Below are 15,769 nucleotides of genomic sequence, written 5' to 3'. Positions count from 1 at the left end.
TTCTCACAATAACTTTATACATGTTTTTAAATTTCATGCTAATTGACATACAAAACTGTAATTTTATTACAGAATATAATTTTAAGTATCATTTTAAATCAAAATGTATTTAGGAAAAATCTTCCAAAATGCGATAGTTTTCGAAACATTTGGAATTTTGCTCCAACAAAAACAATTATTTCGTGTAATTATGCCTTTTTTAAAAAGTCATTCGCGTAACCCCATCATAAAATGTCAATAATCTAATGTTTATCAGTGAGAAAAGCGACCGGGAGATGGTTATACGGATGTTCGGCTTTTTCGGTCTATAATATAAGAACGGTACAAAACAGCCGTTCTTATATTATAGATGGGAGATGGTTATACGGATGTTCGGCTTTTTCGGTCTATAATATAAGAACGGTACAAAACAGCCGTTCTTATATTATAGACCGAAAAAGCCGAACATCCGCATTACTATTTTTTTAGTGTATTCATGTAGAAGCTTTCAATTAGAAAGTTTTTCTAACAACAACTTTCGACATATTTTTATAATTGATACTAAAAAATACAATTGTGCCGTGTGGTATCCGGTGGGCTGAAATCTCTCGAAGTATTTTAGCCCAGAATTGACCCATTGGTTTCTGTCTCCGTGTCGTAAGAAGCGACTAACAACAGATGTGGATGTGGTCCACTAGCAGTTTGATAACAGTCTACTATCTTTCTTCTGACTAAACCAGCCTAGAGGCCGTATGGCATCAGGCGCACAGTGGGAGGAAATAAAAAAGCCGGACATTGATATTGGCGACGAAACTATTGTTTATGGCACTTTGATATCTTTGGAAATGTTTCTTTATTTTTTGAGTAGTTTAATATAATGATGAAAAATTTTGATTTAGGGGATATATAAGCAGATAAAAAATAGCTTTGCAAGTTGTTGTCAAAATTGATAGTCATGTATGGAAAATTTGTAGACGAAATGATTTTATGAAACTTTGTTGAAGTATCAAAATGGCTATCTGTTAAGCGAACAAAGCTATTGAGTGAAATTGAAGTACATATCGGGATACCCCTTTAAAAAGATTTTTTACTGTAAGTTTTGTAGTTGATTTTTTACAGTTTTCAACATTCTGGAAAGTGGTAGATGCCTTCAAAACACACCGTTTTGCAGAATAGATCAACTCGATATCTCTTCGTTTTGAGGATGTATGCCTGTTTTTTGGTTGTTTTTGGGGTTAATTTAAAAGGCTACGGTTTGTGGGTTAGCAGATAGTAGCAGCTAAATTTATTTATTTGTTGTTCAGCAAGCAATGCCCTATTGATGCATATATAAATCATAGAGCGATCTAAAGTGATCCTTGGAATACAGTGGTGTAAAATAGACTAGCGTTTCAATAAATTATTTGAATTATGAAGCATGAAAAAAAGCATTATGCAACATTAATAAACATTTGAAATATTATAAGTCCATTCTAGGGTTCGTCGCGGTGCGGATGTGGGCGGTAAATGTATTGTCCGCAAATGGATTGCCTTTCCCATGTAGAAAGGATATGTAATCAGTCTGAAAACCGACTTTTTAACCGAGGCCCGGAGGGCCGAGTCTCATATACCATTCGACTCAGTTCGTCGAAATTGATAAATGTCTGTATGTGTGTGTGTGTCTATGTGTGTATGTATGTGTGTGTGTTTTCAAAACTCACTCACTTTTCTCTGAGATGGCTGAACCGAATCGCTCAAACTTGATTTCAAATGAAAGGTATAACGCTCCCATAAGCTGCTATTGATTTTTTGTCGATCGGACTTCCGGTTCCGGAGTTACGGGTTGAAGAGTGCGGTCACCCAGCAAATTCCCATATAAAATGGTAATACCATGATGTCCAAATGGTGTTATACATATTAAAAAGGGTGCAACATAACTCGAATTTGCGGGTCTAGGTCACTAATGATCATTCTAAGCAGCTTTGACCACATTGACCACCTATGACGGTTCTTGATGCCCCGGGTACTTTCCAAGTTCGTAAGTTAATCTCACACCTTTTTCTCAGGGAATTCTTGACCGATTTTCATAAACTTGGTTTCAAATGAAAGATACAATACTCCCATGGACTGTTATTGAATTTCATTCGTATCTGACATTTGGTTCCGGAGTTACAGGTTGTTTATTGCGACCACATAGGAATTTCCCATATAAACCGGTAAAATTGTAATACTTCAAAGGATAAAAATACATTTCTATGAAAGTCTAGATTACATCACTTCAATTTGCAAGTCTAGATCACTGATGGCCAATCAAAGATTCTTTGAATGAAATGTCTACTATTGTCAGTTCCGGAATTTTCGGGTTCTGGACATATTCCAGAATTAGTCACATCGATTACTCGGTGATGACTGAACCGATTTTCGTAAACCAAATCTCAAATGGAGGGTATAATATGCTGTTGGGTGTTGCATACTCCATCAGCCCCCTCTCAACTTCCCCTCATACCATCTCACCCCCCTCCCTCCCCTTTGACCTATATTCTCTTCATCCACCATATACATTTTTAGAGAATTTCGTTCCATAGCCATATATTATAAGTGAATTTGGAGTCGCTGAGCTCAAATTTGATATCGAAAAGATCAGATCAATTCATCTTATAGTGATAAATTGATTTTGACACACATTTTATGATATAAGTTTTGCCAATAGTTAGTAATGAATACGAAAGAGAACATAAATAAACTATTCGATTTCATTATTGTCGTTGTTTCGGATTAGATTTCGGTCGTCGTTGCGGATTAGATTTCAACGTACTGTAGTAAACTGTAACTTATTTTTACTACAAATTTTATATAAGATGATAGAATCTATCGACATTCTTACTATGGCTTTCAGCTATCAACTCGGTATCGTTTGTTGGTTTTAATCGACGATTTCATTAATTATATGTTTAGGCTAGCCTCAATTCGGTTGATTTCTTAGCTATATTTTCGATTTAGGTATAGCACGTTTTTACATTTTAACGACATTTAATTAGCTTAAGATTACTGGGTTGGGTAGGGAAAGTTATGAAAATTTAGAGCCATGGTACTCAAATGAGAGCAAGGATGTAAAGTATACAGATCGGAAAACTCGAAGTATCTTTAGAAAAGGCGCTTCTGTTATAATCTAGCCAAATATTAAAAGGCGCCTTTCTACTACTTATGCGCAAGGGGGTGGGCGTAGCGTAGTTGGTAAATCGATTGCCTTGTACGCAGCGAGAGATTTTTCTAACCCGAAGAGGCGAATGACCTTAATCGAAAAAAAACTTATGCGCAAATTAATAAGTATTGATGCCTCGTTAGCTTAGTGTCGACTATAAGAGATAGTACTTCATCAGCCTTTAACTTCGCAAATTCTGTAGCATAAGCAAAAGTTAACTAGCAAAATTTTCATAATAATTTGCATCAATTTTAGACAATTCTAATACAGTGAAGATCCGTTTTAACAGCCCTTTGGTGAGTTTTAGGCTGTTAAAACGGGGGTATTGACAAAATCGGGACATATATTTTTCTTTCTTTTTAACAACCGAAGTTCTTAAAATATTCTTCTTTAGTCCCTAGATATAGCTTAATAACCCTTTCCGATTATTTAGTTTAAATTTCGCTCAGACAGCGCAATAATTAAAAATCATATTGGATTTTGTTCTGTTTGCTTTCGTCCATTTCTGGACAGCCAGTTTATAAAAGGAGCAAATGATTTATTTTAAATCTGCAATCTTTTCCTAATACACTAATTATAGCGATATTTGTAACTTGTATGGACTTGTCAGCTTCAGATTCATCCAAATCTGAAAAAAAATCAGATCCGTCCAGATTTCAGCTTATTGTCTGCTAAGGGGTCATGCACAAATAACGTAGCTTTTTGTCTTTCTCATATAGAAAGGATATGCAATCACTCTAAAAATCGTCAACCTGATCCCGGCATTGACATAAGGTTTCTGGGTTTTAACAGGAGAGATTTACACCCCCCCCCCCTCCCGATCACCGGTCACCACCAATTTAAATTCCCCTTAGATCACCTCTCATTGCACCCTCCCCCCGATCCATCACTCATACCCCTCCCCCTCTCAACCCCATCCTCTTTATACCACCGCTACAGCACAAGACATTCCGAATTAAGCTGGGGCGTGGTTCGTTCGTAGTTAGCAGAAAGAAGTATGATATTTTTTGTTTCAAGTGTTTCACCGTCGACACATAGCTCATCAGATTCGTGGCTGGCAAACTATTGTGTGTAGGTGTAAAGTGTACTAAGAATGTAGTAGACGTTTCGATAATTGAAACAAACATAACCAGTCTCATAGAAATGAGAAAGGCACAATTGCACCACTAGGTGGATTAAAACAGGTTTCTATTAATAAAATTCCGTACATTTTAAAGCAAACATACATTCAAAAACGTTCTACTGCAGTAATAGGAAAACTTATATTTTAGCAACCCTTCAGTTAATTGAAAAATGTGGAACAAAAATGTAATCAGAAATGAAGTTGTATATTTTTTTCTTTAAATTTTCATATTTTCATATTGTTTTGTCTTTCTCAATAGAAAGGTATTGCAATTGCTCTGAAAACCGATTTTTTAACGGAGGCCCGGAGGGCCGAGTGACATATACCATTCAATTCAGTTCGTCGATTTCGGCAAATGTATGTATGTATGTGTGTGTATGTGCGTCTGTGTGTGTACGCGAACACAATCTCACTCACTTTTCTCAGAGATGACTGAACCGATTTTCACAAACTTAGTCCCAAATGAAAGGTGCAACGTTCTCATAGGCTGCTATTGAATTTCTAATAGATCCGACTTCCGGTTCCGGAATTACAGGGTGATGAGTACGATCACGTAGAAAATGTCGATTTTAATAAAATCTGCAATGAATGTATAATGGTGAACATTTTTCCAAAATGTGACCACAACTGCTTCGATTTGTAGTACTAGGTCACTAACAGCCATTCAAAGTCTCTTTGGTCACATTGGCCACCATCATCGGTTCCGGAAGCCCCGGCGGAAGTATCCAAATTCAGAATAACAGTCACATCGGTTTCTCTAAGATGGCTTGACCGAATCAACCAAACTTAGTCTCAAATGAAAGATGTTGCGTCCCCGTAAATGGCTATTAAATTTTATCCTGAACCGACTTCCGGTTCCGGAGTTACGGGTTGTGGCGTGCGATCGCATAGCAAATTGTGATTCAAATTGTTACTCCGATGAAAGCAAAAAAGGTAAAATTTTCGCTAAAATGTCTCTCAAACAACTTGAATTTGCAGTTCTAGGTCACCGACGGCCAAACAAACGTTCGTTGACTACATTGACCACCATAGACGGTTCCGGAAGTGCCCGGGAAAAGCGCCCATCTTTCAAAACTACCAAACTCATATCAGTTTCTCGGAAATGGTTGGACAGATTTTCACAAACTTAGTCCCAAATGATAGCTATATTATCCCCACAGATGTTTGTAAAATTTCGCACGGATCGCTTATATAGTTCCGGAAATATAGACTGAACCGTCCGGTCACATATGAAATTCCCATATAAGCCGGAACTCGAAACTTTTTTCATAGGCGGACCCCATGAAATTTCAGAAATCGAATTCGTATTTTTGATGCATGAAACGTCGAGATTTTATGTTATCACAAAAAAAAATTTCATGAAAATCGACTTTTTGGGACTTTGCCGATTTTGCACCTTTTTGCCTTTCTCATATAGAAAGGTTATGCAATCACTCTGAAAAACGTCAACCTAATCCCGGCCCGGAGGTCCGAGTGTCATATCCCATTCGACTCAGTTCGTCGAGATCGGAAAAAGTCTGTATGTGTGTGTATGTGTGTGTATGTGTGTATGTATGTGTGTATGTGCGTGTATGTGTGTATGTGTGTGAATGTATGTGTGTATGTGTCAAATAATGTCACTCATTTTTCTCAGAGATGGCTGGACCGATTTGCCCAAACTTAGTCTCAAATGAAAGGTGCAACCTTCCCATCGGCTGCTATTGAATTTTGGATCGATCGGAATTCTGGTTCCGGAATTACGGGTTTCAGAGTGCGGCCACACAGAAATTTCTCATATAAACTGTAGGAAAAATTAAAAATAGAATTTTTATTTTTGATGCTAAATGTGTTCAAGGTGCATGAAACGTCGAGATTTGACGCAAACTCGAAAAAAAAAATTGACGACAATTCACTTTTTTTGGATTTTGGCACATTTTTGCCTTTCTCATATAGGTTATGCAATCACTCTGAAAAACGTCAACCTAATCCCGAATTTTTTTTTCGACTCGCATAAGGTTTCTGGATTTTAACAGGGGCGTAGTTGATGGTTTACGGAGAAGGGTTACATCCCCCCTCTACTGTTCACTCCCCTCCTTTAAAAATCTCCTTAAATCACCCCTCAGACCACCACCCCATCCAGCCCTCATACCCCTCCCTTTCACCCCTATCATCTTTAAACCACCACTATATCACGAAGCATACCAATTTAAGCTGGGGAGTCGTTCGTTCATGGGACTTTCGCCCTCCTCACATACCCACCATATCTATAGTTGATGCTAGAAATTTATCAGTACCAACAACACAGAAAAAATTTAATACTCCTATTATTGACGACGATCTTCAACTTCTGATTCGCTTGAAGAATGTTCGAAGACGTCAATATCAACGTTCTCGTGATCCTGCTATGAAATGTATCTATCAGGATCTAAAAAAAGAAATTAAGCATAGATTCACACTCTTAAGAAATGAAAATTTCGCGAAAGAGGTTGAACAAATCAAGCCAAATTCTAAACATTTCTGGAAACTTTCTAAGGTTCTTAAGAAACCTCAGAAACCAATTCCAGCTTTGAAGGAAGGTGACCACATACTTCTTACAAACGAAGAAAACCGCTCAAAAACTTGCTCAGCAGTTTGAAAGCGTCCATAATTTTAATCTCAGCGTTGTGAGTCCTATTGAAACCGAAGTCTTACAAAAATATGAAAACGTTTCAAATCAAGTATTGTCTCTAGACGATATTGTACCCTCGGCATGATACTGTACCTTGATGTGGTCCGGGGGCTTTTCCACCAAAGCAGTATTACAGTGATTATATCACATAAACTTGGGATACGATTATTTTCTTTTTAGTTAAGCTACATTGTGATCAATTTTAGTACTTAACTTGGCGACCTTTATTATCCACTGCCATGGTCAAATAATATACAATGTGGGTTTAGGGCCCAATTCTGGCTGCAGGCACCTCATTCTAAACGTACAAACGTGGCCTACGCGATAACATAAACCTGGTCACAAATACGAACGCCCGCGATCTCGCCAATATTCAAACACCCCGATTGATTAGGTGAACGTTGGAACCTAAGAACCTAAGATCGCGCAATCATGAATCGGTCACGTCCGGAAGTCTCCGCCCTTGATCATAGCAGCCCAAATTCATGCCTTTAGTTGGACCAATAGAAATAAAAACTAGACAAGACGTCCACGTGCGATCGTTGAAGAATACGCGAACATGCGAATGGCCACACGCTTATAAAAATAATGTGTACACGCGAAGTTACATACTAGCACACGCGACAAAAACATCTACATACAAACGCTCGAGTCCTTCACGATCATCCACGCACGACCACACCCACAATCTCATAAAAAGTATAACACCCTGGTGACTAAGTGAATGGTTTAGCACTTATAAATTAACAATCCCGGTCTCGAGAGTGAACCTCCAAATGCCCGTGTTCGCGCGAAACTACATAAAAATCGAATGCAAAGTCACATACACGCGACAAACAAATATAGAAATGCTTGAGCCCTTCGCGACCATTCACGCAACCTATACTCGCGCTCTTCCAGACATTATAACATCCCGGTGATAATATGAACGTCTCGGCATTTGTAATTACTCAAACGCAGTCTCAAGCGTGAACCTACAGTTCCCCGCACTCGCGCATTCATGAATCGTTCGCGTCCGGAAGTATCTATCCTCGATTCCAAGAGTCTAGGTCCATGCTTTAATTAAATCAATTAGCTCTACAGTTCCAGTAGGACAACTCTCGAAAAAAATCGGCATATTATTAATACTCAATAACAATACTAACTCTTCTCTTTATTTTTTTTATTTATTTTCGGTCTCATGCGTTATATTCTTGTGATGACCTTTTCGAGCTCATACATCCAAGAAGAGCAACATTGCAGCCTACAATGATTCTTCTCTGCCATCGGACGTCGCCAGGTTTTAGAACAATGGAGATGTATTCTCATACTCGATGGAGTCAGATAAGTAGGAACGATCAACAAACTGCAAGTAGTATATTACACATTTCTTATTTTAAAGTATAAAATATTATTCGTATTAAAATATTATTTACAGGCTCCACACATATCTCAACACACACAAATACACAAATGCTTGACAGGTGACTGGGCCAAGTGCATTCACTCGTAGGATCTATCATTTCGATGATCGCCTCGATTCTACGAAACCAGTGCACAAGTAAGCTGACATAAGCTAGTCTCATCTGGTGAATGCATGTAACCTAGACACCCCAGACACGACAGGACGAGACGAACAGACTGGACTCGACGGGGCCTAGTTCAGAGTTTTTGAGCATTCTTCAATGCACGGTTATTGACCTAAAAAAAATAAACATTCGGCATGTTATTTTTCCTTTTATTACTGTATCTTGAGTTGGGTTCATACTGATATTCACTAGCACAGTCAATTGCATATTCTCCCATATACATTCACATCCAAAATGTGCAAACGCCCCTAACTTTCGCGATAACACAAACCTGGTCGAAAACGCGAACTTACATTACAATTTCAATCGCAATTTCGCCAACACCCCTTTACTTAAGTGAACTTTTCAGCACCTATAACTTTACAACCGCGGTCTCAAGCATTAACCCACCACTCGCGCGATCATAGACCGGCTACGTTCGGAATTCTCTACTCTCGATCAGCCTAGACTCATGCCTTCAGTTGGACCGATCGGGAATGATGCTCATATTCACTAGACAACACGTTTCGCTACCATACACTGAAAATTAATTATTAGATTCACGGTCCGCGCGCGATCGTTCGAGAATACACGTGAATGTGCGAATGGCAACACGGATCTAAAATCGGATTTATGCACGCAAAGTTGGAGACACGCTGGCATTCATATGCTCGAGCCTTTAGCGATCACACTATTACACAATTAGTGTGATCGCTAAAGGCTCGCCCACGCTAACCCAGACAGATATGCACTCCTGGACTCGAACGCTAAAAATCACACCTTCCACGCATACACCACCCAGGACTGAACATTAGATTAATACATACAAAGCAACAAGTAATAATTACAGGCAACCGGGGGAAGTACATCTCAAACGCAGAACTTATCGTTTCAATGATGGCCTTGGCTCTGCGTTGCCTGTGTTCAAGGCACCATAGCTTTGTCCGTCAGGTCAAGGATGTATGAAACCCGCTAGCCACCACCCTCGGCCCTAGCTGCCCATAAAGGGATATAAAAAAAGTATTGTCTCTAGACGATATTGTTGAAACAAACTATGATGAGATCAAATCCATCATGAAAAAGTTAAAAAATATGAAAGCTCCAGATTATGATGGAATTTTTAACATTCTTCTTAAAAACATTCCCGAAATCACCATGAAATACTTGGTCAAAATATTCAACAAATGTTTTGAATTAGCATACTTCCCTGAAAGATGGAAAAATGCCAAGATTATTCCAATTTTGAAGCCAGATAAAAACCCAGCAGAAACATCTAGCTATCGACCAATTAGTTTACTCTCTTCTATTAGTAAATTATTTAAAAAAATTATCCTAACTAGAATGATGTGACATATCAATGAGAATTCTATTTTTCTTCCTGAGCAGTTTAGATTTCGTATTGAACATTCAACTACTCATCAACTAGTGAGAATAACTAACATGATAAAGGCAAATATCTCAGAGGCCTATTCCACTGGAGTTGCTCTTCTAGACATCGAAAAAGCTTTCGACAGTGTTTGGCACAAAGGTTTAATTGCCAAAATGTGGGATTTCTATTTTCCAATTTACATAATAAAGATAATTAAAAATTTCTTACTAACCGTACCCTACAGGTTTCTTATCAGAATTGTAAATCTAATGAGCTACTCGTTAAAGCAGGATCCAGCGTCGCACCAATACTATACAATATTTTTACCTTTGATCTTCCAAATCTACCTACAGGCTGCAAAAAGTCACTTTTCTGTGATGATACTAGCATCTCAGCCACTAGTAGGAGTCTTCGTATTATCTGCAGTCGACTGCAACGAAGCTTAAATATTTTCAATGACTACCTGAAAAAATGGAAAATTGCCACTAATGCGGCAAAAACACAATTGAATGTGTTTCCGCATAAGCCAAGAGCTTCTTCTCTTAAACCAAATAATAACCATATTATTAAATTCAATGGTTTGAATTTAACGTGGTCAGATCAAGTTAAATACTTGGGTATGATTTACGATAAAAACTCACTTTTAAGGATCACTTGAAGGAATCCAAACAAATTGCAATAAATATATAAAATGTTTATACCCTCTTATAAATAGGAATTCTAGGCTCTGCCTAAAGAACAAACTATTAATTTATAAACAAATATTTAGAACGGCAATGCTATATGCAGTGTCAATGTGGGCAAGTTGTTGTGCTACTAGGAAGAAAATGCTTCAAAGGATTCAGAATAAAATTCTGAAAATGATTTTGAAGCGTCCTCCCTGGTTTAGCATAAATGAGTTGCACAGACTCGCAAACATAGAAACATTAGAAATTCTGACGAACAGTATTATAAGCAACTTCCGACAAAAATCGTTGCAATCTTCAATTGCAACGATTAGCTCTCTTTATAGTTTATAAGTTAGTTTATAAGATTTGTTTAGCTCCTTATTCAGAAGACAAGTAGGTTTAAAACATACTACTGAAAAAAACTTAACTGCGAAAGCATATTATAACTTAATAATTAACTGAATCATGTAAACAATAGGGATGAAAAGTCACCACTTGTGGCTGGACACCCAATATACTAAATTAGAAATGTAATGCAAACAAAACAATATAATCAAATAGAAAATAATATATAAAAAAAACAAGCGCAGAATGAGGAAAGTGAAGAATTATAAATAAATGTATTGATGTAGCGAAAATGTGCTGTTTGCGATATAGCAGAAAATGTATCCCGTAGGGTAAATGTACTGATTGGTGAAGTTTTTCAGTTCTAGTTAAGTCGTGTCGTGTTAGTTTTTTTGGTTGTTTGTCTTTTACTGGGGAGGTTGGCCCTTATACCATCCGGAACCGCTCTCTAATCGAACTCTGGTTGATCGAATTGGCAGTTTGGACTTTGCCAATGATGATAACAACCCGCGAGTGTAATCTTCGTTTAGGAATAAATTCGCATTAACCGTTTCGGATTATCTTTGGCTCGTATAGCACGCGGATCATCGACGCGGACGTACTGTGTCTACAGCTAGCTTGCTTCCTTCCTAAAGAGAGGAAAACCAGAACCTTCTCCCGAGGGGTCGCACTAGGTCGGGCAGCTCTATAACAGGTGGGTGGTCTCTCAAATGAGAGTGGCGCATAAACCACCCACTTACCTACCTTGGAAGCTCGTTAAGCTGGCCAGTTACAATTTCTCATTTCGATACACATATTTTTCTGATCAGTCACCCCGAAGACAACGAATGGAAATTTACAACTAATTTATTTTATTTTTATAGCAAAACGAAATAAATTACTAATCAATTTGGACGTTTTCAATCTATGGGTACCAGTACTTGCTCTAAAAATACAAACAGTTACATCTACTTACACAGTTGCGTTTCGGCTTCGCCTCATCAGAAACCAACACTAACTTTTTGTCGGAATAGATTAGCGCCGACTTGACGCCAATCCCTTAAAACTAAAACACACTTTGTGTTTCAATCGAATGACTGATCAAACGTGATGTCCCGTCCGAGCAGAAGTTCTGTTTATGCCGATGAGACACAGTGAAGCCGAAACTTGTCTTGGTTTAGCAGGCCTATGCGAAAGCACTATGCTATATTTCACCCTAAGGAGGAAAATTTGGTAAACACAAAAATCTCTCACTAGGGAAAAATTTGTTGATAAAACCAGTCTTTGCACTTGAGGGCACAAATCCTCATTTCTTACACAGTTGCGTTTCGGCTTCGCCTCATCAGAAACCGACACTAACTCAATCGAACGACTGATCAAACGTGATGTCCCGTCCGAGCAGAAGTTATGTTTATACCGATGTGACAAAAAAAGTACATGGTTACATCTACCTAAATTGAAGAGAGTTATTCGAAAAACTGTGGACAACTTGATCAAAGTTCCCCCGTTTTACGGCACCTTTAAGTTAGCGCAAACGTGGCTTATCAAATAAACGAATTGAATAAAAAAAACCCTCATATGACATCACTCTGAACCAAGCAAAGGTTTTCAAGTTATGATTTTTGATTAGAGCATTTGAAAAAATTAACACTTTTTGGAAAAAGCAGCCTCCGGAAGAAATCAAAATAAATTAATCAATCAATACACAAAACATGACAATTAAGGAAGGTCGTGTCCAATCGATTTGCGATTCAGGCTAGAATACTCCCAAGCAATTATTTACCCATCTTTTGTTGTAAGATTATGTCTGAAGAAGTCATTAGCAGCTAATTTGATTGCTTTTTCTGGTGTTATGAGGAGAATATTAACAGCTGAGCCACGATACATTCCGAAATAACCTTCCACTCTGTACGTTTTTCTGAAGCAATCGAACCTGGAAATATAAGAAAAGCAAAAGGTGTCAGTGATGAGAATGGCGTGTTTATATAAATATTTGTATCAGATAAAATACGTTTAAAATCCGTCAGATAAGAAAGTCCGTATACGTTCATAAAGGGGCTGTCACGAATTTCGTAAGAGATCATAAGGAGAGGAAAATTTTAAAATATCTGTGGCATATCCTGGTATCACTGCCGTTTCCTAAAGAACAGAGAAAATAGGAACACCGTAACCGCGACGTTTAGAACGGTTTTATAAATTAGTTACGATATCTATTGTTAAGTTTATTTAAATTGTTTATTTGTTAAATTCTTCATTATCGAATACGAACGTCACACAACGATAAAAAATCGACCTAATCCACCTAGTAGTTGATAGTTGATAAAATGAATACAATATAGAAAATCAACAAAAGAAATGAAATGTCAACATTTTTAAAGCAAAAACTTGATAAAAAGATATCTAATTCATACAATTAGTAGGATGATTAATACAAATCAAATTAATAGAATTAGAATTAGACACTATAAAAAAGTACTGAAATTAATAGAATAAATTAAAGTGATTCAAACGAACGAATCGCATGAAATGAATAACTGAACAGAATAAATAAAATGAATACAATAATGAAATCTTTGAGCTAATATGCAAAACATTACAAATTAAACAAAGATTCAGTACAGCCTACCACCCACAGACAATCGGCGCAGTAGAAAGAAATCACAGATGTTTAAACGAGTATCTAAGATCTTTTATTAATGAACACCAGACTGACTGGGATTAATGGTTAAAATTTTACACTTTCAATTAAAATACAACCCCAGATTCAGACCATGGTTTCAGCCCCCATAAACTAGTGTTCGGAAACAAAGCTAAACTACCACAAGAAATCTTCGAGAAAGCAACCCAACCAGTATACAACTTCGAGTACTACAATGACGAATTAAAATTTAAGTTACAAAAATCAAACGAAATACCACAAAATAGGTTAAACACACAAAAGATAAAAAGAACAGAAACAGCAGAAAATTATACAAACCCCATAGAATTGCAGATTAACGATACAGTTTACTTAAAAATAGAAAACAAAAAAAAAGACCCTTACTATGAAGGACCCTATGTTGTAAAACAGATTTTAGACCCAAATTGCCAAATAATGAACGCCAGAACAAAAAAAAACTAGTAGTAGTGCACAAAAATAGACTAATTAAAACGTAATCACGTATAAAATCAAATCATATGGTTACAATTTACACATTAAGCAACCAAAGCCATTATAACACACACACCCTTAGCAACAAAATAAGAAACAACCCCAACACAGCCACATCAAGCTATGACTTCATTTCACTACGCCATACCTTGATCTTAAGAAGGATGGTGTACTATACCTGTACTATACCAATACCAACCGTACCCCAAACATAATACTAATTGAACCCAACCTACGACGCTACATCGCATTTCAAACCGCTAGTTTCCCACTACTCGAAAATCTTACATCGAATATGACAAAACCATACCACACAAGAATTACTGACAAAGCTAAAATAAATTAAACCCTCAGATCATGCATTCCAAGCATAACACTTAGCCCCTATTGACATAACAACCCACTTCGTAAAAGACAACATGCTCAGTACCAAACAACTATGTTTTTCACAGCTAGTACTAATCAACCAAACACATTTCTAAAACAGACCTGCATCTTTAGCACTTCGAAAAAAGGACCTACATCCAACCGGAAAACTGATCTACATACAAGCCACAGACCCAACCAAACTTACGTCCAAATCTCAAAACATACCCACGTTTCTAGCACGCAATAAAACAACACAAACTTGAGCCCAAAAACAAGAACAAACCTCAAAGCATTGACCGTAATAAATTAGCCTTTCGCACTTGACAAAAAGCCGATCCAAGTATTTTACGAAAACAACAAACATAGCATCGACACACATTAAGACAATCAGCACAGTCTAAGGCACCAAGGAACTCCGCTAGCTAATCTCAATAGTAGCATGTCTGTAATAACATACGTACCTGGAACTATTGAGATCCAGAGCTACAGGTCCAAAGCCCTGGTAAAGGAGGATGACCTGGGCCGCGGTCACCACGTAAATCAAGATAGGTCATAACCCCAATTCCAAGGCGTGAAGCGACCCGTGCCGAGGGATGAGTGATCGAGGGGGTGAAAAAGATGCTCGATCGTTAACGGAGCCTGTGGGGTACCTGGGCAACCCCCACAGTAAGCGTCCCTTACCATGTTACTGCGGAGCTCTGGCATGGCGGACCTTTCTTTCTCGCGCAACTCGTGGGTATCAACATGAATGAAGTGAATAAAAATAAAAACAATAAACAAACGGAGGTGCTGAACTCCTTTACTAGAGGTCGTTTGGCGAGGTCTCCCCCCGTGGGGAGAGTAGTGGAGCGACGAGTGCTGCATCCGATAGCACCAGTGACCCCCCAGCAGCGGTAGAAAATAGCCCTACCAACGCGCTGGACGGGCCACTATCCGCGATGCGCAAAGTGGTGGAGCAGCTCGATGCAGTTCACTAGCGCGAAACAAAATATTAGCAAGGAGCTGAAACAGAGCCTGCTAATGCTCCGGAAGGCTGTTCGTGTCGCAAGACAGGAACAGCAGGCTTACGCCAAGAGGGTGGAATGTCGGGAGAAGTCCGACAGAGGAACCCAGACAGTGGCCTCCAAGAGGGAGGGAAGAGAGAAGGCCGACATATGTACTCAGACAGGGGCCCTGCCCTTCCCCTTCTATGGAGCAGCCATGTCGCTCGAAGTGGCGGCTGAGTTCCCTTCGAAAGGCAAAGGCAAGGGCAAGCGCAAGACGGCGTCGAACGCTAAGCGCACTAGGAGGTCACCAAGCAAATAAGAAGAAGCCGTGGACGTCACACAGCTAAATCTTAACCATTGTGCAGTAGCCCAACAACTGCTGTGGCAGTCGGTCTCGGAGTCGAGGACAGATGTCGCCCTCCTAT

General features: G+C 38.4%; 1 protein-coding gene across 15 annotated transcripts in view; it reads right to left on the bottom strand.

Annotated features, from left to right (window-relative positions):
* Positions 1-15,769, bottom strand: part of LOC131692701 (mitochondrial glutamate carrier 1-like) — a 548,789-nt gene that overhangs the window by 293,762 nt on the left and 239,258 nt on the right. For all 15 annotated transcript variants that reach the window (XM_058979891.1, XM_058979894.1, XM_058979886.1 and 12 more), the window contains one exon: positions 12,622-12,771. In XM_058979891.1, the coding sequence (XP_058835874.1) occupies positions 12,622-12,771 (150 nt within the window). The remainder of the gene's footprint in view (positions 1-12,621; positions 12,772-15,769) is intronic.

Source organism: Topomyia yanbarensis, chromosome 3 (genome assembly GCF_030247195.1).
Source record: "Topomyia yanbarensis strain Yona2022 chromosome 3, ASM3024719v1, whole genome shotgun sequence".
NCBI classification, from domain to species: Eukaryota; Metazoa; Arthropoda; class Insecta; order Diptera; family Culicidae; genus Topomyia; species Topomyia yanbarensis.
Note: the sequence above shows the minus strand (reverse complement) of the source record. Positions and strands in the feature narration are given on the sequence as shown.